Below are 25,785 nucleotides of genomic sequence, written 5' to 3'. Positions count from 1 at the left end.
CACCTTGACACGGTTTTAGTCTGATTTGGCATTAATTAGATGTGGAAAATATATTTTATCTGTTTAATATCATTAAATAAATAAAATATTTCAAAACATAGCTAATAAAAATTGCATTTTTCCAGGGAAATGTTATATTTTAAGAAATAGCGTTTTTGTAATACTTAAGAATTTTGAAGAAAGGTTTAAAATGTATGCATATGTATTTGTTAGGAGATTGGAGTAAAGACGTGCAATATTTTCACATACCGCAGGTGAAGCATTATTTACTGTACAAAGCTGTTTAAATAATATACAAATAAAAAATATATTGATATGCAATGTTACCTGTTATATGAAAAAACATTCCAATAAAAATAAAATAAACAGTCTTAAAAGAGCTGATATTTTATATTTTATTTATTTATTTATTTGTTTGTTCGTTATTTTATTTGTTTGTTTGTTTGCAGTATACTTTGAGCTCTCATAACTGTCTGAAATTCCCTGAGTAGTAAACCCTCCCAGCTGGTTATTTTACTGTACCTCCTCATTTATTAGTGCTGCTCAAAAAGACAAATGGCCTAATAATGTCATTCTGCCATGGACTGGGGTCCTACTGTGTCCTATAGGAACATAATCAATCAGTCCCAGATGACTTCATTTTCAAAGTTGTGTCCAGTATGGAGACCCTAAACTTTACATAGAACTAAAGATGGTCACATTGTTTTCTTTTCATGCCTATTATGGCATGACAATGAATCCCTGTTTGTTTCAAATGCGTTAACGACAAATATAAATATATGACTATTTTTACAATAAATGACCGTGCTTATAGGACATCAGAAGAAAGGACTAACTCATCCCAATGTTTACAGACAACAATATTTGGATATTAGAAGCCAATATTCTCAGCACTTTGCTATTTTTACAGATGGTTCAAAGGTGGAAAATGGCATAGCAGCAGCAATGGTAACTGACAACAACATTATGGAATCAGTCTGCCTAAAGAATGCTCCATATTCACAGCTGAAGCCTGCGCTTTACTTTTAGCATTGGAGTATTTAGAAAGTGCCCAACAAAAGGAATCTATCATTTTTACAGACTCTAAATCCTTCAAGTTATGGAATCTTCAAAGAATGATCATCCTTTGATTGATAATATTTTAACTAAAGTTCACCAACTACAAAATTAGTTTTATTGCATCATTTTTTGTTGGGTTCCAGGACATGTCTGGCTTTCAGGAAATGAGCGAGCTGATGCAGCTGCTAAAGACGCTTTGAAGCAAGTGGTGAACAAATGCCAAATTCCTCCATCAGAGATGAAACCTTTTTATCAACATTTACATTTTAAGCAAGTGACGAAAGGAGTGTGATGCATTAGAAAATAATAATATACATCATTCACATCTAGCATGTCTGTTTTGCTGTACAGTTTTCATTCATTCATTTTTAGTGCTGATGAATGTTGCTCCTTGGAGAAGTGTTTAGGGCAGATCTGTGGGGCTACTGGTCGGACAGTGCTGTAAATTGCAATTTATTATGAAGGTAAATCAGCAGCAAATCTCAAGAGCTTACAAATCTGATTTTCAGAACTTGTGATAATAATATTTGCATGTGTAGGTTGAAATTTACACACACAGGTCTGAGGTGATAGCTGAATCTCTTGATTTGCACACACAGACAATTATCAAAACACCAGTGTTTTGAATTTGAGGTTGCAGAAACTAGTTATGTATTTGTAAAATGTCATTCAACAAATACATAATGACAGACACCAAATTGTACTGCAAATTTACCTGAGCGCCTTGTTGCGGTTTGGCTGTACAACCACAAATTGGCACTCACAACCTTTCAGATTTGGCAGTACAGAACGTTTGGCAGATGTTTTGCAATATTCCTGTAACAGAACTCAGCTTGTACTTGTAACTAGAAGCGCGGGGAAAAAGCTTTTTTATTTGCCCAATCCTGACCAATGAACAGCAGCCGATATGACTTGCATATTTTTAAATTTTATTTTTATTTTTATTTTTTAACAATTTTTTAAAAAGATTTTTGTTGAATGACGTTTTAAAAATACATAAATATTAATCTACAGCTTCGATTTTAAAAAATAAAGGTTTTGATAATTATGCGTGCAAATCGTGAGATTCAGCTATCACATCATAACTGAGTGTAAATTTCAACCTACAACATAAAAATATTATTATCACAGGTTCTCGAAATCAGATTTGCAAGTGTTCTGCTGATTTACCTTCATAATATATTGTGACTCATGTTTCGAGATATGTATCATATCGAGAGGCCATTACCAGTGGGTGTCAATGTTAGTGGATGACACTCTGTGTGTACTGAATGGGCTTTTATTTGTTTTTTCATGACCCTTGGGTCCAGGATTCACACCAAACACTATCCTGGACAGAAAATGTGCAGGGAATTGGAAGGAAGAGCATGAATTGTCTGCATGTTTGTAAGAGGATTCAGGAAACATGTTTAAAAACATCACTGAAGTCTGTTGACACTAGTGGTGCAGAATAGATCCCTAGAAGTAGTAGATTCCCCTGACCTTGCATAATATGCATGTTCTGTTCATCTTCTCTACAGAACATGTGCAGAATGAAGAGAATTATGGACAGGCACTGGACAAGTTTGGCAGCAACTTCATCAGCCGAGATAACTCTGATCTGGGAACAGCCTTCATCAAGTTTTCTGGACTTATCAAAGAGCTGGCTGCTCTCCTCAAGAACCTGGTAAAGGATTTATTTTATTTTATTTTAATATTTTTTAGTTTAATTTAATTAAATTTATTAATTTATTTTATTTTGTATTTAATAATTTTTAAAATTTTATTATGTTTTTTTTTGTTTAGTTAAAGTCATTATCATTTTTTATTTAATTTCATTTTTCTTTTCTTTTTTCTTTTCTATTCTTTTTATTGTTTTAATTTAATTTCATTTTTTTATATTATTTCATTTCATATTTTATCATTTTTAAGTTAATTTTTAAATTTAATTTTATTGTTTTAATGTAATTAATAAAAAATTATCTCTTATTTTAAAAATTTAATTTAATTAAAATTAATAAATTTTTATTTTATTTTATATATTTTTTATTTAATATTTTTAATTGATTTTTATTGTATTTTTATTGTTTTAATTTAATATAATTTAATGTAATTAAATTTTTGATTGTTTTAATTTAATTAAAAGTTGGATTAATCTTTATTGTATTTTATTTCTTGTTTTCTTATTTTTTTATTTAATTAAATATATATATATATATATTTTTTATTTAATTCAATTTTAAATAAAATTTAATTTAATGTTTTTCATTGAATAATTTTTTTTATTTAATTTAATTTTCATTGTTTTAATTTAGTTTAATTTCTTTTAAATTTAATTTAAATAAGTTTTTATCTATATAAATATATACATTTTTAATTGAATTTAGTTTTATTTAATTTAATTATTTAATTTAATTTTGTTTTATTTTATCTACCCTCTTGTACAGCAGAATGGTAATTTTTTTTTTTTAGTTCATTTAGCACTTTTATTTCCAGAGAATGATAATAAGTCGATATAAAATATGTAACATGTTTTTTTTTTTACCTCAAATACTGGGAAAAGTGTGTATTTGTATTTTTTCATTTAATACATCGAGTTAAAATTTAAGAAATATGTAAAATTAAATTCAAATTAAAGTAAACCTGTTTACTTTTTTATCTGTAGTTTCAGTGAGCTTTAAAAACTGCTTCTCTGATCATAAGCTCTATAACACTGCTTCTGACTGTCCTCTGTCTCTTTTTCTCAGCTCCAGAGCCTCAGCCACAACGTCATCTTCACCCTGGACTCTCTGCTCAAAGGAGATCTAAAGGGAGTGAAGGGGGTAAGATTTACATCTGCGTCTCTGGACTTAACTAATTGGAAAAGTCCCCTTTGAGGAACACCCTGATTTACTGCCCCATACCCGCTTTAAATGAGTCCCTTCGGACCCAAAAACGCACACTGTAAATTTCTTCTGAGTTAAATTACAGGCTTCCTCTCGCCACTGTCCTCTATGAAACGCAGCACTGAGGCAACTGCCAATGCTAACGCTAGTAAACAGTGTGTGGGAGTGTTTAACGCCCTTTGACTCAGTCAGTTTGAAGTGTTTGCTGGTTGACTGAGGTGAAGAGCTCAGGCGTCAGACTGACCACTCCTGTCAGACGTTTGTTGATGTCTGAGGCTCGAAGACAAACATGTAGCGATTGAGAAAATGACTTGCGCTAAAGCTGCTGTCTGATTGTTTTCACATTAGCACGACCCGGGCTAAGAGCCTCTGCAGCATCAGCTGAATTTCTGAGTGGAAGTGATGAGGCTTCACTTTTTTTTTGCTCTGTAGATGGAGGATGCATTCATACCTACCAGCCTCCATTCTTTCTTTCTCTTTTATCTTTCTCTCTCTTTCTTTCACCCTCTTACTCAGCGGAAACGAAAGTGTTCTCTAAAGCCCTTATTGACAGAGGCAGAGGCAGTTGAAGGGTATAAGTGCTGTCCCTGGAGGACATTATCAGCTCTCTCTAAAATCTTTTCTGCACTGGAACAGATGCCTCATAAAGCATTAACAAGCAGGAATAGCGATGCTCCTGTATGTGTAACCAGGACTCGCTCAGAGATACGCAAATCATGTGAGGAAATGAAGACAAAACACAGGACAGACTCATAGGTTGTTGCATCAGCATCAGCAACAGGAGAACTCAGAAGCGATTTAGTGAATATATATACATAGTAAAATAGTTTTTGTTATCATTTTCTTCCTCTTTTATTGGTGGAGTAAATAACAGGGTTGTTGAAGGATGATGAATAAATAATAACGGAGCAAGGAAATTTTTACAGTATGTCTTATAATATTTTTTTCTTCTGGAGAAAGTCTTATTTGTTTTATTTCAGCTAGAATAAAAGGAGTTTTTATTATTTTTAAAAACATTTTAAGGTCAAAATTATTAGCCCTTTTAAGCTATATATTGTTTCGATAGTCTACAGAACAAACCATCATTATACAATAACTTGCCTAATTACCCTTACCTGCCTAGTTAACCTAATTAACCTAGTTAAGCCTTTAAATGTCACTTTAAGCTGTATGAAATAAATCAGTTTTTAGAGATGAGTTATTAAAACTATTATAATTAGAAATGTGTTGAAAAAATCTGCTCTCCGTTAAACAGAAATTGAGGAAAAATACTAATTGTAAAAATGAAAACACTCAAAACTAAAGGCGTAAAGTTTAAATACTATAAATGAATTGAGACTTTTTTTTTTGCCACAGCTTACATTTTACAGTGCTGTAAAAATACCCAACATCAGACAGTGCCGACGAGTTTTGGATGATATCTGATATCATTCATTCCTGCTTTTTAGTGTCTACTAGATTTTTAATTGGTTGGATATATTTAATAAGTACTTTTCGGTTTTAATGAATTTAGCTTTTTGTGAAATTCATTATTATTAATTTTAAATGTTTTATAGATGCATCAGCAATAATGCAGTGCATTTGTTGTATTTTCTCATCGTTTTATGCTTCATGTGATGTGTAAAACAGCATAATAAATGAAAACCCTTAAAAATAGCAACGCAAATGTCAAACCATATAAAAATTACACACAGAAACAAGAGGAACGCCTGTGCTCTGGCAAAAAGCAGGGCTTACAATATTGCTAGCCTGAAGTCCCGGGCCTTTTATGTTTTTCAGTTGGGCTACCAAAAATTAATCCACCCTGCCTATCGGACTATCTTAATGGGAGGAAAAATATGGCATATTTTAGTGCATATTTCTTCTCTCACAAATTGGGTAATTACTGTATGTTGTATGTAATTTTCATGCAGCAAGTAACCACTATTAATATGTGTTTGAATTGGCTTTTGCACTAACTAATGTTAACCAAAAAACTAGTACTTTGGTACCAAGTTGATAAAAATAAATTAATTATTTAATAAAACAATAAGTGTAGGCCTACCAGCTTTTCACATGGTTTTGTTCAAATCAATCTATAAATATAATTAAATAAAATGTAATTATTAAAATAAATAAATAATACAATTTTAAAAATTATATATATATATATATATATATATATATATATATATATATATATATATATATATATATATATATATATATATAAACTGAAGAGTGCCCGCCCAAAAGGCTATTTGAAGTTCTGCAAGCCCTAAAAAGGTTTAAACATCTATATACTGGCGGAGTTAATATATTCTTGGTGTAAACACATTTATTTTTTAGGAAGCTAGCAAACTAAAACACTTCAGAGAAAACTAACACACTCCAAAAAGACTCAAAAAAAAAGCCAAAACATCTGTGCGTCTTTCGTGATCGATTATTATTTGAGCTGAAGAACATTTGGGTAGCAGCAAAGTGAATAACGTCATTACATCCAGAAAATAGGTTCCTGAGAGTGGGAAAATCTGATAAAGCAATTGCATTACCACAGTCCATATCTCTCATATGCTACTGTACATCAGATGCATCTGAGTGTCAGAGTAATGTTCATCTTTATATACTGTAGTTGATTTCTTTGTGCTGCTTTATACTGCATAACAAAGTGTTCAGTTTAACAATTGTGATAAATGCTCAATAACTCCACACAGTAAACCTAATTACGCTATTTATTTTATTTCCCACACAGGACCTTAAAAAGCCTTTTGACAAGGCCTGGAAAGACTATGAAACCAAGTTGTAAGTATCATTAGCATGTGTTTATATTCTTTATTCTTTGGTATTAGTTTGCACAAGCTTGTTTAATGTAATGTGGTGATGTACAGCACTTTTACAGCAATCCCATATAGAAAACTGATATATGGCAATACATGACATATTTTACACAATGTATTTTATTTTTACATATGTTTTGAAATGTAGCAAAAAATGGGTGCTTATGTTTTTTTTTTAACCTGGTACTAGTAAAGTGTACCTAATAAAGTATATAATATATATACATTTATTACCGGCCACTTTATTAGCTATACCTTTATAGTACCGGGTTAGACCCTCTTTTGCCTTCAGAACAGCCTTAATCCTTCGTGGCATAGATTCAACAAGGTACTGGAAATATTCCTCAGAGATTTTGGTCCATATTGACATGATATGCAGATTTGTCGGCTGCACATTCATGATGCGAATCTTCCGTTCCACCACATCCCAAAGGTACTTACTGTCATGTTCAAGAAACCAGTCTGAGATGATTTGCGCTTTATGAACTGGTGCGTTGGAAGTACTACCATGCTGGAAGTAGCCATTAGATTTCCTGTTTTTAGCTATCAGAAGTGGTACCCGGTGTGGTCTTCTGCTGCTGTAGCCCATCCGCCTTAAGGTTGAACGTGTTGCTCTTCGGAATACCTCGGTTGTAATGAGTGTTTATTTGAGTTACTGTTGCCTTTCCATCAGCTGGAACCAGTTTGGCCATTCTCCTTTGACCAAGGCATTTGCATTTACAGAACTACTGCTCACTGGATATTTTCTGTTTTTTTTAACCATTCTCTTTAAACCTTAGAGATGGTTATGCATGAAAATGTCAGTAGATCAACAGTTTCTGAAATACTCAGACCAGCCCGTCTGGTACCAACAACCATGCCAAGTTCAAAGTAATTTAAATCACCTTTCTTCCCCATTCTGATGTTCGGTTTGAACTGCAGCAGATCGTCTTGAACATGTCTACACTTCTAAATGCATTGAGTTGCTGCCATGTGATTGGCTGATTAGAAACTTGCGTTAACGAGCAGTTGGACAGGTGTACCAAGTAAAGTGAGTGTATATGCATGTTTGTAATTTTGAACAAAAAACGTCATGTAAATGTAAGCTGCCATTTTTGCTATATTTTAAAATATATGTTGCATATACTGTATGAGTGTGTATGTCATATATGTAATTTGCATATATTTGTCATATGTCAGATTTCTTTGTGGGATAAACAAACACAATACATCATCATCACATTAAAACAGTCACTTAGAATCACCACTGTTTAACATCTGAAATGTAGTCATCTTCTATTACTGGTGTTTTCCGCCAAAGCACAAAGATCGAGAAGGAGAAGAGAGAACATGCCAAGCAGCACGGCATGATCCGCACAGAGATCACCGGCGCAGAGATTGCAGAAGAGATGGAGAAGGAGCGGAGGATCTTTCAGCTGCAGATGTGTGAGGTGTGTGTGGGCTTGTGAGAATTGAAACTTTCTGTTTCTTTTCTCCTGGAAGTCAGCTTGACGGTAGTGTTGATTGTTCAGCAACTTCCTGCCAAGATGTCTGCTCTTATTTGCAGTGTTGTGAAAGGCCAAGGGATTTTCAAAGGCATTCGATTTTAGCCAGAAGCAATGGAGCAAGTTTTGAAGTGTCTGGTTGAAACATCATGGCAGCGTCTCGGCTCATGAATATTAATTAGGGTGTTTTAATGTTGCTGGGTAACATTACTGAACGATCCATTCAGATAGCCAGATTAATATTCATGAGTCAGGCCTCAAGTGGTTGGAGAAAGGAATAGTGCTGCGTCCCAATTCGCATACTATCTGTCCTAAATAGAATTTGAAAATAGAATTAGCATGTCCCAAAATGGTAGTATGTTGAAAACAGTATGCCAAAGGTTCGCGGATGGTTTACTATTTTCAGTAAAAATTTTAGGTGTAGAACCGTCCATACTTTAACTGTTATAATTGGCCACAGTACATTACGCGTTGGACATACATTTAATTAGAGCTACAAACGGTGAAAAGTGTAAATAAACCACAAACATGATGGACACTTGAGATCAACCGTCAAGTAGAGAGGCTACGGTAAAGATGTTTGTATGACTGTAAATTAATATCTAGCCAACTGGAAAATATTTAAATCCAGTTTTCCGTGTTATGTTTAATCTGGAACAACAATATTGAACTTTTATCAAGATATGTTTGGACATCAATGTCTGAATGTATAATTATCCAAAGACCTGAGGAGATTTCTCTGCATGAAATACTTGTGAATGGGAGATTTATCCTGCTGCTGCTCCTGCTGCTGCTGCTCCAATATTATATTAATATAAGAAATTAAATATGACAGAAATGTAGATGATGTGTGGATGATTGACAGGGCTTGTAACCAAGCAACACAACGATCTGTTAACAAGGAAGTAGTATGTCCCAAAGCTTGCATACTGTTCTGTTTCACACTCAAAAGTATAGACTTTTCCTTCACAAAAAAAGCACATACTTTTAGAGCGAATAAATATGCGAATTGGGATGCAGCATTGGTTTTGAGTATTTGTGTGCAGAATTTATTGGCTCTAGAAATACCTGATTATCAAACCAAATTTATGTTTGATCAAATTTTTTCCCTGATATTTTTGGTATTTTTGTAGATATTAAACATACAGCTGGAGTTCAAGATACAAAAATGAGCTATAAATTAATTGTTTTCTTTTCGGCTAAATTAATCAGGTGTCGCCACAACGGAATGAACCATCAATTTATCCAGCATAGAAAACAACACTGGGAATTACTTATACACTTTCACACACACTCACTTACACTATAGTCAATTTAGCTTATTCAATTCACCTGTACCACATGTCTCTGGACTGTGGGAGAAACTGGAGCACCCGAAGGAAACCCACGCAAACATAGGGAGAACATGCAAACTAAGTGGTTAGCACCATATTTCACACACATCTCCTATCACCCTTCTATTTTGTTATTTCTCCAGGGAAACTCCTGTAATTTGCATGGCCCAATCTAGTTGCGATAAATCACTTCTTTGTCCATGTTTGTCAAGCTGCCAGATCTTGTATGAAGCTCATCACCTCACACAATTGATGAAATATTCAAATCTCAAAGTGTTTTTTTACCTTAATCTAGCAACATATGTTGCAACCCAGTCATGCTGTTGATTTCTGCAAAGGTAGTAGATGTGAAATTTAAAACGCAGTGGTAGCAATGTCAGTAGTTGTAGACCAGGGGGGTTATTTATAAAAAATATATATATTTGAAATTTCGGTCTTCTGAAATTTCGAAGACAAATGCTGGTAGTTATGCCTTTAGTATCAATTAAGCAAGTCCTTGTACAGCAGTGGTTTGTTCTGTAGCCAATGCAAAATAATAATGTATTATGGGGGCTAATAATTCTGTCTTAAAAAAATAACAGGTGCTTTTATTTTTGACAAAATAAAAGAAATAAGACTTTCTTCAGAAGAAAATAATTATTAGAAAATACTGTGAAAATTCCCTCGCTCTGTTAAAACATTTGAAAAAATAAAATAAAATTGTACATTGTTTTACATTAATAATTTTAACATTATTATTAATTGTACTAATAATTTTGTCTTCTATCTGTACACATATATGCATGATACAACTAATGGAGGCTGGTGCTAGGTTTTACATTCTATTTTTTTATATTTTCATAAACCAGATGTGTCTGGGTGGAGTATTTGAACAAAATTCTTATAGTTGAGCCGCTTGAACCACTTCAAAGCAAGTGTGTATGTGTGTTTAGAAGTGCAGTGTCTCAGATGTAATTTCCTATTAGCAAACCAATGTCTCTCTGTGCTTTATTGTCCATGGTTCCCAACAGTACCTGATCAAAGTCAATGAGATTAAGACCAAGAAGGGAGTGGATCTCCTCCAGAATCTCATCAAGTATTATCATGCACAGTGCAAGTGAGTGTCCCTCAGTTCGGTTTTCCCACTGACGTAATGTAATGTACATTGTGATGACATATAATGAAATATCATTTTCGAATGTTAGTATAAAATATAAACAGTACTATGCATATTCTAACGATATATTACTGACCCCAAACATTTAATCAACAGTATAGAATGTTAAACTAATGCAGTACATTTAACCTTTGCTTTTTTTGTGTGTATTTTTTCAGTTTCTTCCAGGATGGCTTGAAAACTGCTGACAAGTTGAAGCAGTATATTGAAAAATTAGCAGCTGATCTTTATAATGTGAGTTCAGTTTTCATTATGTACTATTATTGTTAGCTTTAAAACGCAGCTCTTCTTGTGAGAGCATCATAGTTATATAAAATATAACAATAAGACATAAGCAGTATTCATATATGAGTCTTTGAGAGTGAAATATTATCTCATATTCTGACAGGATAAAACAAAGCTCAAATCAGCTGTTCCTTGGAGCAAGTAATAAATGTTCACTGGCAGTGTCTTCTCCAGAGAGTGTTTACTATTATGAAGACATCTTGGAAAGAGGAAATAGCAGTGCATTTGTTTTATGTTATTTATTTCATCCCAGATTGAAACACTGCAAATCTGTACTTTCAGATAAAACAGACTCAGGATGAGGAGAAAAAACAGCTCACAGCTCTCAGAGACCTCATCAAATCTTCCTTACAGCTGGACCAGAAGGAGGTAGGGATATTTTTAGTAGATAGTTTTTAATTCACAATGGTTTGATGAGACTCTTTAATCTGTTATATGAGATATTTCAGAATAGTGCTGTTACATACATGATCTAAAGAATCCTCTTTGCATGCCGAGACAAAAAAGAAGGGTACAATGCAAAAATAAATATAAATCCTAAAGCTATAAGCAGAGATTTTTCCCCTTTAGTAGTGAGATATAAAAGATATTTGCTACTCCCTTTTGGCTTTTACCCTTATAAAGACAACTGTTTATTTAAAATGTGTAAGCCTTTAAAGTATCATGACCAAAATATCTAGTAAAGTATTATAAACTGTCATCATATCAAAGATATTGGAAAGTTATTAGAAATCAGTTATTAAAGCTACTTTGTTTAGAAATGAGTTGAATATGTTTTCTTTCCATTAAACAGAAATTGGGGAAAATAATTAATAATCAAATGCTATATAGTAAATTAGTGTAATGCGAATGTCACAATCTAATAACAGATTATTATTTAAAATTGTTAGTGGTTTATATATAAACCATCAATGTGTAGTTTTTGGCAAAACATGCACGTTTATACACATAATGAAGTATTTTAGTGCATAATAGATGAGTCTGCATTACGTCATTCATGGTGCTTCATGGGTGTGGAAGGAGCTAAAGATGATTTTTGCTGCACTTTGCTAGCAGCTTCACAGGTAATGTAGCTTGAACATGAATGCCATAAAATAGGCTCAATTAATGCAAAGATATGGGTTGTGTAAAAGTATATATAACTAATTAACAAACTCAAAACTCAACATTTATTTAAAAATATTTACAATTTGTTGGTAATTGCTAAAAAAATACTCATGGTGAAATTGAACTGTGCTTTTAGTTCCAAAACCTAACTCTTGCACTTTTCAGAACTGAAAAGCCATTTTAGGGCTGTTACCCATTAAATGACATCAATGTTGACCATTGTGCATGGCATTTAGATGCATTTATCTAGGCTCTATAGCTTAGAGATGAAATGAATGCATTTACAATTTACAGTACAGTTTAATAAAAAGTCAAGTTGTCAGCTCCTGAAATTTTTGACACATTTAAAAATGATCTGGAGCTTGTACGTTGCCTTATTTTACTTGTAAATTCCTGTCACACAGTACCACAACCACACAAGCATACGCAATTTGCACACAACTTCTCTGATGGGAAGAAAAAAAATTCCACATACAAGTTCATGCGACAGCAATATCGCAGGTACTGACTCCTTCATTTAAAGAATTCATTTAAAATGGTTATTCATTCAGAAACGTCAATTGCAATCATTCAATCATTTGTATAATTTCTTCAGAAATTGAATTTTTTTAAAAATGAAACATGACTCATTGGTAAACATGAAACATTGTTAAAATAGAGTAAGAAAAGATCATATTGACATGTATTGAAATGTATGTTATTTAAAGATGTAGTTGCCAAAAACTGAAAAATTTCATGAAATTGCTCTCCCTCAGGCCATTCTTTCTTTAGTAGAGCATTAAAGAAGATTTTAGCTGAACGTTATTGATAACAATTATTAAGCCTCAACAAACAGTCTCCAGGGCATTTGGGCAAGTAGCAACAATAGGTTTACAGGCTGCATCTGGCATTAAAGAACTGAATGAGTCCAGATGAGAATTTGCGTTTCATGTCCCGTTTGTCCTGACATTTAGTGCCTCAGAGAGAGCCGTGTTTTCAGTGTTTGTGTGCTAGCGTACATGTTCTCATGAGAGAGAGAGGAAACGTGGACATGGGGATCAGGCAGTGACAGCACAAGCTCTTTTGTGGAGCCCAGCGTTTGATCTTTTATGTGTTTTGTTTGGAGTCGATGTCCATTTGAACCGGACGTCTCTGGTCTCGACTGAATAACAAGGCTCTGGGTTGTATTATCCTCCAACGTGGCTGTGAATACTTGCTCTTCATTTTATTCTGTGCACACTGCAAATACAATAACAATATTCTGACATCTGCATTTCTGCATCTCTGTTTCTCTTTCACTGCCTTCCAACTGAAGTCTAGGAGAGTAAGTTCAGAACATAGCAAAAACATCTGCCAGATTGCATTTTCCTCATCTGTATATATTTATTTACTTATTTTATAATTTTTTAGTTTTCATTTTCTTTCATTTTTGCATTATCTAAATATAAAACAATACAATTTGATTTATATTCAGGGTTTCTGCAGGGTCTTGAGAATTATAATTCTTATAAATCTTAAAGAGCCCCTATAATGCATTAAAAAGGGTCATATTTTGGTTTGGGGGTCTCCAACGACAGTCTGATATGCATGCAATGTCAAAAAACTCTTTCATTGTCTTATAATATGCATTTATTCTTACCTAATTATCCCAACAACTCGCATATAATTCCTTCAGCGAGTCATTTGTTCCCAAACCACACATTAGCGCGATGCTAATCTGCGATGATTGGTCCGATGACCCAGTCTGTTGTGATTGGTCGACTGTGTTCAGCGTGAGACAGAGAGAAATGCCTACTGTGGCTTATCAACATTGTTGCAGGAGTACATTACAGCAATGCAGTTAAACACCAGCATATTGCTCTATTCTTAACAATGACACACATTCAGTTGAACTATTTTGAAACTTGACTGCCGCTGATGGTGGCAATGACAAATGGCAGTGGCTAGTGAGCTCACAAACACATTTAAATCTGTAAACAAAGTGGCACACGCTGTGATTTTTAATGTGGTTTTAGACACAATATGAGAATATCAAGCGGTTACAAGTAACAAAACACAATTAAATACATAATTTGCAAGCTAGAGAAAACAAGGAGGCAACCATTATAATCGCACTTACTTACACTTGTGAAATGGAGGAGGAAACTGATCCATAAACTGCACTGTAAATAGTCACACTTTAGAGCTCAGCGTCTTCACGACATGATTCAACTGGGATCTGCTACCGTGTTTGTGGGCGCAGTTGGGGGTTTAAATTCGATGGGCGGGGCTTGAGTTCCGTATTAACGTCATTCCGACGCTGCTTAAGACTCGTTACAGCGGCAATTCATTTGAATCACTGTAATTCGACTCTTTTATAGATGAATCAATAGTTTTAAACATGGCACACTTTCAAATTAAAGACTTAGCTGGATATTTCACTTCAATTAGAGCTGTGTTAAACACTGCATGGAAGGTCATTTTCAAAAACCCATAATAGGCGCTCTTAAATTCACTTAATTTCTTAATGTTCCTGTGTCAGTGTAACATAACCTCTATATAACCTCTAACATAACTGAAATGCTCATACATTGTCTTATTAAAATATATTATGTATTACAACTGCAAATGACTTCATCAATGTGATACGGGTCTTTACTTTAACTAATTATGGTCTTAAAGTCTTAAATGTGATGTGGTTAAAACCAGCTGAAACCCTGTATTGTCATTATTGTGGATACATTGGATGCTAGAATAAAATAAGAACTATTTCTTTGTTTTACATATTTCTTTGTACTACTTTTGTTTACACGTTTATTGCTTTATGGTGTTTATGACTCAGTTTATGACTGTATATTGGCATGCTAATGTGCTCAGTACTGTTCATGGGTCAGATTATGAGTGATTTTGTGATGATGTGCAGGATTCTCAGAGTAAGCAGAGCGGTTACAGCATGCACCAGCTGCAGGGCAATAAGGAGTTTGGCAGTGAGAAGAAGGGCTATCTCTTTAAGAAGAGTGATGGGTGAGCGCGCACACTTCTGTGAATTAGAGTCTGATGTTGTGGTTGTTGTATATTCTGTGTAGAGGGACTTAATTGTCACTTAATCATCGTGTCTAATGGAATTTGCTACACTGTAATTGATAGATTTAGCATTAACACATTGTTGCAGCTCTAGTGTCGAGACATGTAAATACATACAATACAAACACCATTGCTTAGAAAACTCTTTTTACTTCAACAACATTTTTATAAATAATAAAAAACATAATTTGATACAAATTCACATGGTAATTGGTTAGAAAATGATGTCAGAATTGTTAAAAAAGCATTAGTGACACCAATGCCAAGTTTTAACTTGTCAATTTGTTAGAAAAGAGTTTATGTGACATTCACACTGTCCAATAAAAATTGTAGATTTGTGGTAAATGATGAAAGATGAAGATGAAAATGTGTCCCAAACTGTCAAACAACAATCTTACACAGCTTAGATTTTTTCTCTCTGCATTAGAACATTTAATATTCAATAAAACTGAACAACCACCAATCATACATATCATGATATACAAAATATTTAATATTTATAAATGTCTAGAATATTTAGAACAATAATCATTTGATGGTATGTTATTAAATTTATTATATTGACAGATAATACAACTGAGCAAAGTCAATTATTAATTTACATATTTAAAGAAGTACAGGTCAAAATAAGCATGCTGTTTTATTTTTAAAAATATATTTTTGTTGTTCTGAAGAAAACATCATTTTGACTTTGAAGGCTAAACTTGAGCTGTCAATGAAAATCTAATAGATGTCTAAAAATAGCCCAAAACTAGACTAGTCATCAAATAGACAGATTAGACAGACTTTATATGTGTAGTCATTCATTTCTGTTTATTTGATGGCTAGTCTAGTTTTGATAGCCCAAATTTAGCCTTGTTTTAGCCAAAATGACTATGTTTAGACGTCTTTTAGACATCTATTAGACATCTTTTAAAATCAAAAATTGCTTGCATTTTATTAACTTTATATGTGTCTAATATTACTTTTAAAGACTCAATATGGTGCAAAAATTGAAGGTTTTTTCTACCTTTGACTCTTGTAAATAATCTGGTTTTGTGGTCTCATTTTGTACAAACATTTAAGTAATTTGCTGTAATGACCAAGTTGAACCATTAAAAGATTTTAGCAATTTATAATACATCAATAAATATATAGTGTAGCTATAGGAAGTAAATATATTGCAGCTTAGGGAAAATTAAAAGATTATCAATCACCTAACATAACAACTCCTATTTTAATTAATCTTTATTTCTATAGCACTTTTACAATGTAGAATGTGTCAAAGCAGCTTAACAGAAGTTTTAGTAAATTGAAACTGTCAGTTCAGTTTTCAGAGTTGAAGTTCAGTTCAGTGTGGTTTAATTTTCACTGCTGAAAGTCCAAACACTTAAGAGCAAATCCATCAATGTGCAGCTCTACAAATCCCGAACTATGCAAGCCAGTGGCGAGGAACAAACTTCACCAATTGACAAAAGTGAAGGAAAAAAAACTCGAGAGAAACCAGGCTCAGTTGGGCACGACCATTTATCCTCTGGCCAAACTTCCTGTGCAGAGCTGGAGTCTAGGCGCTGATTTTAAACTACTATATTTGCAGCCTGTTGTATAAATTTTGTTCTTATTATTTTGTATATATTTTCTTGTGGACAGAATTGCATGGGTTTCAAAGTTCATTTAGTACCTCTAATTACCTTTTTACTTAAAAAATTGATAAAACTGAATTGTTTTTTTTCTTAAATGGAAAAAATCCAACTTTTTCCCTTCTCTGTTCCAATGACCAAAATCTGTTTGAGATGCTAAGGAAGAGTAAAATGATTTTGTTTCGACAGGATCCGTAAGGTGTGGCAGAGGAGGAAGTGCTCAGTGAAAAATGGCATCCTCACCATCTCTCATGCCACAGTGAGTACTTCAATCACCTCGATTACAGAGTAAACTAACACTTTTTTTGACTTACATGAACATTAAGCAAAAAGACTGCTTTAGTTTCCACACTTTTAGTCAAAACCCGCCGTGTAAAGGTGAGCACAGGGGGGTTGGTGATGCCCTGTTACCATAGAAACATGCACCCGGTGCGGTCTGAGTCATACTCTAATGATATTAGCAGGAACGAGATCCAGCGTGCTCCGGGCCGCAGGTGGTCTGTGAGTTTCCTCATGTAATCTGCTGTGAGGAGACTCATGCTCAGCAGACGCTGTGAGGAGTGAATGCATTTCCCTCTCCAGTCTCTGCGCTGCTGCATGCTCTTATTCCTGTCTGATAGCATTTTAATGTGCTGCAATTTTCTGCCATCACATCTGCATGTTTCATCAACAAAAAAAGTGCTGCTATTTTTGTTTGCAGTCACCTTGGGTTTATTTGAATGATTTCGTTATTGTTTTGTTGTTCTTATTAATTATACAGAAACATAGGAATAAGTCCTCATAGGAGCTACATTTAAAATGCATTTGATTATTTTCTGAATTTATTGACCATTACTATTGTTTTTTTTTCTTTAATCTGAAACTTGGATACTCAATTTGCAGCCAGTTTTTTTATATTTGAAGTATATTTTCTACAATGCTGCACAGATGCCATGTATGAACTAATTGGCAGTCCTTTATTTCATCAAGGCTGTTATTATTACCAATATGGATCTGTAGCCATCTGTTTTACCGCACTGCTTCTAGCAAAGGCTTTTTTCCCCCCAAGAGATTTTTCTTTTTTGTACAACAAAATCAGCAAATCATTCTCTCCATTTACAAAAAAAGCATCACTTCATTTTTTATTCGTATAGCGCTTTTACAATGTAGAATGTGTCAAAGCAGCATCACATTAAAGATTACAGTGAATTGTAACAGTGTCAGTCCAGCTTTCAGAGTCGATGTTCAGTTCAGATTAGTTCAGTTGAGTGTGGTTTAATTTTCACTGCTGAAAGTCCAAACACTAAAGAGCAAATCCATCGATGCGCAGCTCCACGGGTCCCGAACCATGCAAGCCAACCGCGAGGAAAAAACTTCACCAGTTGGCCAAAGTGAAGAATTAAAAAACCTTGAGAGAAACCAGGCTCAGTTGTGCACGACTATTTCTCCTCTGGCCAAACGTCTTGTGCAGAGCTGCAGGCTAGGCGCCGGAGGCCTTCAGTTTAAGGACACTGTAGACTCATTGTAGACTAGCTGCTTATGCGTATTACTAGCATATTGGCTTTTAATTAGTAGTTAAAAAGCATGCATTAATGCTAAAGGTTATTGCACACTGAATCCGAAATTTTTGTCTGTAATTTTTGCATGTTAAAAAATAAATTTGACCTCACGTTGTGTGAATCGTATTGACACACTGCCTCCGAAACCTTCATCCATCAAAAAATAATAATAATAGAGTTATGATGACACGAGTGAGAGTAACTGAGATGAGTTTCGTGAATGGAACCCTTCGCTTACAGAAGATGTATAAATAAATAAATAAATAAATAAATAAATAAATAAATAAAGATTGAATACTTCAATAGGGTATATGCCGAAGCATGCTATCAGGACTTTTAATTTGCCAGTAACCTGGGTTAAGCGCTTCTGGCGAATTGAATGCCAATGCAAAATCCAGTGCATTTAAGGTCTGTTTTCTTTAAAAATCAGCGATCTCTACTTGCTGAGTGATATCCGATTTAAAGTGGATCTCAGATTGTACAAGAAGCACTGCATTAAATTACATTTCCCCCGTTATATCTTTATAATATGAGCATTTATTTTACCCCAGTATATTCAATGGAGCTTCTGCGCTAGCCTGCCGATTCTGACGGGCGCGTGCGAGTAAACAGCTTTTTGTCTCGTTTTACGCTTGGGCAACCAAATAAATGCCAAAGTTTATTTAACTGAATGTATTTTAATGACATTACAACATCGATGCTGTATAAGGAACCGTATAAAATGGACAAAAGTTCACAATAACAGGTCACCGGAAGTGTATTAGCATGGGAACGGCACTAGCTCGGCATATACCCTATTACAATACCGAAGTGATTAAGTAAATTGTTCCATGTGTGATTAAGTTTAAAACAGCAACAACAGATATTTGTGTTCCATGTAGCATAAATGTCTGTTTTAATCTCACCAAAAAGCCTAATTTTTGGCCACACTACAGTCAATATTATTATTTTACATTTATTTGTAAACCTAGTGCTTTTTAAAATGCGTTTCACTTCTTGTCCTGGCTTTGTCCATAAAAATTATAATAATTTTACGTTTTAATCAATTAAAAGTAATTAAACTTTAAAAAAGTAAAAAAAAAGATAAAAAAGTAGACTGAGAATGTTAATGAAAGTTTATGAAGGGGTGCATTTTGCGGCAGGGGTGTGTTTCTTGGCACAACACCGGGTTCGTTTTTTGTGAAAAAGTGTTTGTTCAACATAATACAGGTGGTAAAAAACTGATAATAATCGAATGACCCTTGAATCATACAAAAATAGAGCTTTAGTTAAAATAGAGCAATTATGCACATTTATTTCAACATTTAAATCAGCCACAGATTGAAAACGCATGTGCGTTACTCTTGACCGCATGCTGAGAAAAAATCTAAAGTAAAACTGAAATACAGTATAATATAGTGCAGTACTTTAAACATCCAATAGGTGGGAGGTCAAAAGCACAAGTGGTTGTATGCAGATTAATAATTGTGATTCAAAAACATATATTTTGGTGGTCGAATCTCGTTATATTTTTGACTTCAGTTGCGGGCCAGGAGTAAGAGACCCCTGCTATAGACCTTGCTTAGTGAATTCAGGTTTACTTTTTTGCATGTAATATTTTTGGACATGCCTTCCTTAGTTATATTTGTCCTGTCTCTTGATGTGTAGCTCACTCACTTACTAACTGTAATTACTGTACTCCCTGTCCAGTCCAACAGGCAGCCGGTGAGACTGAATCTGCTGACCTGCCAGGTTAAACCCAGTGGAGAGGATAAGAAGTGCTTTGACCTCATCTCTCGTGAGTGTCTACACAGAAACTAAACTTCAGAGTACTTTCATGCGTGCCGAGTGCTCGAAGTGTAACTCCATTACTGAGCCAGAGAGCACTCAGTGCAGTGTTGAGGGACTGAAGGCCAGTTAGCGTAATGGACTTTCTTCATCCTAATAATCTCTCTGCCTCTTTCCCTCTGCAGATAATCGAACATATCATTTCCAGGCAGAGGACGAACAGGAGTTTGTGATGTAAGTGTGAATGTGTGAGGTCGAGATCTTCATCTGTTATTTCCCTCATGTGTGTAAATGAGATGTGTGTATCTGAGCTTCTGCGTGTTAACCAGAGTAGATTGTGCCTGTGTGTAAGGCTAGAGCTTTGTAAATTTTATATACAGTCATGGCCAAAATTATTGGCACCCATGAATTTTTTTCAGTAAATCAAGTATTTCTCACAGACAAGTATTGCATTAACATGTTTTACTATACACATGTTTATTCCCTTTGAGTTTGTTGGAAAAAAAAGGGAGGAAAAAAGCTCATTTTACATAATGTCGCACAAAACTCCGAAATAGGCTGGACAAAATTATTGGCACCCTTAACTTAATATTAGGTTGCACACCCATTGCAAAAATTGCTTCCTACAACCGTCAATAAGCTTTTTACACCTCTAACCACGAATTTTCGACCACTCTTCCGTTGCAAACTGCTACAGGTCTCTTATATTGGAAGAGCACCTTTTGTCAACATCAGTTTTAAGATCTCTCCACAGGAGTTCAATAGGTTTTATTTATATATATATATATATATATATATATATATATATATATATATATATATATATATATATATATATATATATATATATATATATATCAATCCGGTAGCTAGCTCTCTGCAACTCTTACATGGTCGCCCACTGAAGCTAAACAGGGCTGTACCCAGTCAGTACCTTGATGGGAGACCACAAGGGAAAAGCTGGGTTGCTGCCTGAAGTGGTGTTAGTGAGACCAGCAGGGGCCACTCAGCCTGCGGTCTGTGTGGGTCCTAAAGCCCCAGTATAGTTAAGGGGACTCTATACTATTCAGGGAGCGTCGTCTTTCAGATGAGACCTTAAACCAAGGTCTTGACTCTCTGTGGTCATTAAAAATCCCAAGATGTTTTTCGAAAAAAGATTAGGGGTTTAACCCCGGCACCCTGGCCAAATTTGCCCACTGGCCTCTGTCCATCATGGCCTCTTAACCATCTCCATATGATAATGGGCTTCATCACCTTCTTTTCCACCAATCAGCTGGTGTGTGGTGTGCAGTCTGTGCATCAGGTGGATGAGGAAATCCCACCCCAAAAATGTGTAAAGCACAAGTGTCCAAAAAAGCGCTATATAAATGTAAGAAATTATTATTATTATTATTATTATTATTATTATTATTAAATCAGGAAGATTTTATTTGTTTAGCAAGGAAGGAATAAATTGATCATAGACAGTAAGGACTTTTTTAAGGATAAGTTTTTTTTTTATTGTTTATGTTATTTTTAATCAAAGAAATAAAAAAAATACGCTCCATGTCTGCAATAAAAAAATAAATAATAAATAATAAACCTGTTTTTGTTCTGTCTTTGTAATTCTGTTGCACTGTTGAAGCTCTGTCATGAAAACAAATTCCTCCTATGTGTGAACATACCAGGCAATAAAGCTCTTTCTGATTCTGATTGTGAATCTTAAAGTAAGAAAGTCAATGAAGTTGACTAGCAGGCAAAATAAAAAGCTTATGCAAGTTTATATCCAGCTTATAAGTGCATATCCAGCTTAATATTAAATCTCCATGAAAATCATTGTGCTTATTTAGTAAATATTCACTAAATAACATGTAGTATATTCCGCTGTCGATTTGTAAGCTTTTAAGGGTCTGTTGTCAATCGAATACGAACATAACACCTATATATTGATAGACAGACTAAATGGTTGTTTGTGTATAAACCTGTCTTCATGTGTATGTGTGAAATCACATGTGCGTGTCCATCTGTGGTGGTGTGCGGGCGTTTAATGCATATAAACACGTGCTTGTGTGATGTGCAGATGGATCTCGGTGCTGACTAATAGTAAGGAGGAGGCTCTGAACATGGCATTTCGTGGGGAGCAGAGTGCTGGAGATGACAGTTTGGAGGACTTGACCAAAGCCATCATCGAGGACGTGCTGCGCATTCCTGGAAACGAAGTCTGCTGTGACTGTGGGGCTCCAGGTTAGCCAAGTATTACGTTTGAAAGTGTTATTGCAATTAGGGCTGCACAATATATAGTTTAGCATCAATATCACAGTGCGAATCTGCAATAGTCACATCGCAGGATCTGCAATGTAGAGTTGAGTTTATTGTTAGTCAGAAATTACAGTTCAGGAATTTAGGAGTCACTTCAAATTGTACCCTTACAGCAAAAGCTTATTTGCATTTGTTTTTAAGACCTGTGACTGTGTACGCATTCCAAGCAAATTTAAGACAATTTGGTACAATATATTTAATATTTGTAGCCTAAAAATTAATTGTACAGTACAATTATTTACACAATGAAATTATTTTACATTTGATTATTTCATTTCTGTTTCTGAATACTGTTTGACTCCCTAGAAAAGAATAAATCATTGTTTATTTAATTTGTACCTCTGCTTTGTTGCATTTAACTTGCTTGTTTATTTTTAATCAAATTTTACGCAGAGACATTCCTCTACAAAATCATCCAAATCAATCTAAAATGATCAATTGCTTACAAATAGAGCTATTCTGGTGAGATTGTATTCATACTGGAAAATATAAATGGCTGTAAAATTAAATATTGCAATGTCTGATTTTCTTCAATATTGTGCAGTCCTAATTTACCCTTCGTTAAGCCCCACCCTCTTTAGTTACTGTTGCTATGCCTGTCAAGCTTTCATGTCTGGCATGTCTATTGCAGTATGTATGCGCCGGTGTCAGACATTCCCAGGGATATAATTAGTCATTTTTGGCAAACAGGTGAGATATCCGATTAAAAAAAAAAGACTGCAGTATGCTTTATAGGGGTTTATTCACGACATAATACGCAACTGATTAGAAAATAATTTCATCAAAATTAAAGCTAGGTTAGCCTAGCCATCTCATACACTGACCATTCAACAGCTTAGCTCATGCACAGCAGGAGAGGTGAAATTTAAAAGTAATCTAATAACTGCAAATTAAAGCGTGATTTCCCTTTTTTTTGCCAAAAAGCCTGATAGATTAATTGACGTGCAATGAAATATAGCATTACTAACTGACGAGGAAACACGGATGGACAGTGCTACTACATATTTCATTCACAGAAAGAACAGCCAGAAAGGGGAAATTGAAGGAATTGTGCAGAATATTACCATCATTGACCAATAACAACGCACAGTACCTAAAACTGTCAGTATGTTTGTGTGCTTTTTATCAAGTTTCTATTCTAATTAGCAGTTAAGTGGAAAAAAATAAATACATTGAAATGCAAATCAAAGTATAAATAGCAGAAGCGAACAAATAGATTTTCCCTACCAGCAAATATTAATCCGACACAAAATATAAAAGCAGACACTAACCCGGTATAATGCTGTCACCAATGACTAAATCTCTAAAAGACGGACAAAAACATCAGTGAATTGTAGGCATGGACATGAGGGTTATAAATGACTGAAAAACAGCTGCGGGTGAAGTATATTGACTGCAAATGCTTAGATTGTGATCATATCTCATTTTTTTTCTGTTAATTTCAAATGTGCGTAGCTTAAAACAGATGAAAATATGATTGCTATTAGTATGACTGCTATGGTGAGGGCTGAAACGGGTCAGTGTTCATAATATTGAGCGGAGAAAAAAAAGACAGCTGGGAAACATAACCTGCTTTGTATTTTTGTAGGAAACACAGTTTAGATCTGTTTAGGGTAAGAGGTTTGCGAGTTATTGCCATCTATCACTGAAAGTGTTGGGAATATCGAAAACAAAACCAACTTAACCCCTCTCTTTTAGCTCCCCTCACAGAGATTGGGTTTTAGGTTTGAAAGGAAAAAAAATTCCATCACACCGTCCAAACTTTTGGGATACCGGGTATCAGATTTACACAGTCCATATACACAACACTTTGGCTTGTTACCCTCACTCGAAAGCTTGACAGACCTCCTGCGTGTCACTACGGTTGCTTAACCACGATTGGTGTGTGGCGGTTTTCATGTGTGGCTTATCGAAGGTTCAATTGCAATAAAATCTGACACAACTTTTCCTCTCTTTATCAATGCAGCAAGTAGGGATACAATCTATTCATTATATAATCCTTTAAATCGATTCACTTTATCGATTGCCAATAATGCATAGACATCGTTTACATGCATAATTTGGAGATAAATGTGTCCAAACAATGGCCCTTTTACATTCACAAGAGTTTTTCTTATTATGCAAAATTGAAAAGAAAATGACACAGAGTGACAAAACACTGCTCACGTGTACACACACATGCACCAATTGTCAGTGTTACACTTCTGAAGCTCTATTGAAGTTGTATATTAGACATTACATTTAATGATTAAGTGCTTCAATTAAAAGATCAATCGTTGATGCTCCTTACAGTCCTACTAGCCCTTAATTCACTGTAAAATCATTTAATTTGTTGATGTATGCTTGTGTAATGCTGGTGCATTAATAAAAATGATCTCATCATCTACTCTTCCTCATGTGGTTTTAAACTTTTATGAGTTTCTTTCTTCTGTTGAACACAAAAGAAGATATTTTAAAGAATGCTGGTTGCTGGTACCCATCGACATCTATTGTAGGAAAAGAAAAACCACAGAAGTCAATGGGTACCAGCTTCCAGAGTTCTTCAAAATATCTTCTTTTGTGTTCAACAGAAGAATGAAAGTTAAATTAGTTTTTAACATGTGAAGGGTTAGTAAATGATAATAGTTTTTAAATTTTTGCTTGAAATATCGCTTTAAAATGAATAATTAACAGTTTAATTGTTAATCTAATTGGAAATCAATCATGGGATTTCCTCTATTGTAAGCAGCAAGTTATCAGGACAAGGTTATTATAGATGTTTGCGCCACCTTGTGGCTCACAAGTGAATGGCAGGACACTCTGCCCTCCACAGCTATAATAAAAGACTGAATGTTCTTCCATTCTATCTACTTTAGAGCCCAAATGGTTATCCACTAACCTCGGCATCCTGACGTGCATCGAGTGTTCAGGAATCCACAGGGAAATGGGAGTCCATATTTCGCGCATCCAATCCATGGAGCTTGACAAACTTGGAACCTCTGAACTCTTGGTAAAACTCGTCAAATGTTATTTTTATAAGGAAATTAATACTTTTATTTAGCGAAGATGCAGTGGTAGTGTAGACATTTATAATGTTACAGAAGAGCGGAGCAGTGGGTAGCGATGTTGCCTCACAGCAAGAAAGACGCTGGTTCAAGCCTCGGCTAGGTCAGATGGGATTTCTGTGTGGAGGTCTCCCCGTGTTCGCGTGGGTTTCAACCACAATCCAAAGACATGCGCTATAGGTGATTTAAGTAAGCTAAAATGTCCGTAGTGTATGTGTGTGAATAAGAGTGTATGGGTGTTTACCATTGATGGGTTGCAGCTTGAAGAGCATCCACTCTGTAAAACGTGCTGGATAAGTTGGCGGTTCATTCCGTTGTGGCAACCCCTGATGAATAAAGGGACTAATCTGAAAAGAAAATGAATGAATATTA

At 34.6% G+C, this 25,785-nt stretch overlaps 1 protein-coding gene across 7 annotated transcripts in view; it reads left to right on the top strand.

Moving 5' to 3' along the window:
- asap1a (ArfGAP with SH3 domain, ankyrin repeat and PH domain 1a) overlaps nt 1–25,785 on the top strand; it is a 91,943-nt gene that overhangs the window by 41,845 nt on the left and 24,313 nt on the right. For 5 of the 7 annotated variants that reach the window (XR_012384822.1, XR_012384819.1, XM_005163478.5 and 2 more), the window contains 13 exon segments: nt 2,580–2,725; nt 3,786–3,860; nt 6,655–6,704; nt 8,040–8,169; nt 10,568–10,653; nt 10,872–10,947; nt 11,281–11,367; nt 14,987–15,087; nt 16,956–17,025; nt 19,994–20,081; nt 20,257–20,305; nt 22,131–22,294; nt 25,225–25,358. Coding sequence is in view for 5 of the 7 variants with exons in the window: in XM_005163478.5 (XP_005163535.1) it covers nt 2,580–2,725; nt 3,786–3,860; nt 6,655–6,704; nt 8,040–8,169; nt 10,568–10,653; nt 10,872–10,947; nt 11,281–11,367; nt 14,987–15,087; nt 16,956–17,025; nt 19,994–20,081; nt 20,257–20,305; nt 22,131–22,294; nt 25,225–25,358 (1,256 nt within the window). In the remaining 2 variants the exon portion in view is untranslated. 7 annotated transcript variants of the gene reach the window in all.

The sequence above is a fragment of the Danio rerio genome, chromosome 2 (genome assembly GCF_049306965.1).
Source record: "Danio rerio strain Tuebingen ecotype United States chromosome 2, GRCz12tu, whole genome shotgun sequence".
Lineage (NCBI taxonomy): Eukaryota > Metazoa > Chordata > Actinopteri > Cypriniformes > Danionidae > Danio > Danio rerio.
The sequence above is the reverse complement of the archived record's forward strand: the minus strand, read 5'-3'. Positions and strand labels throughout refer to the sequence as shown.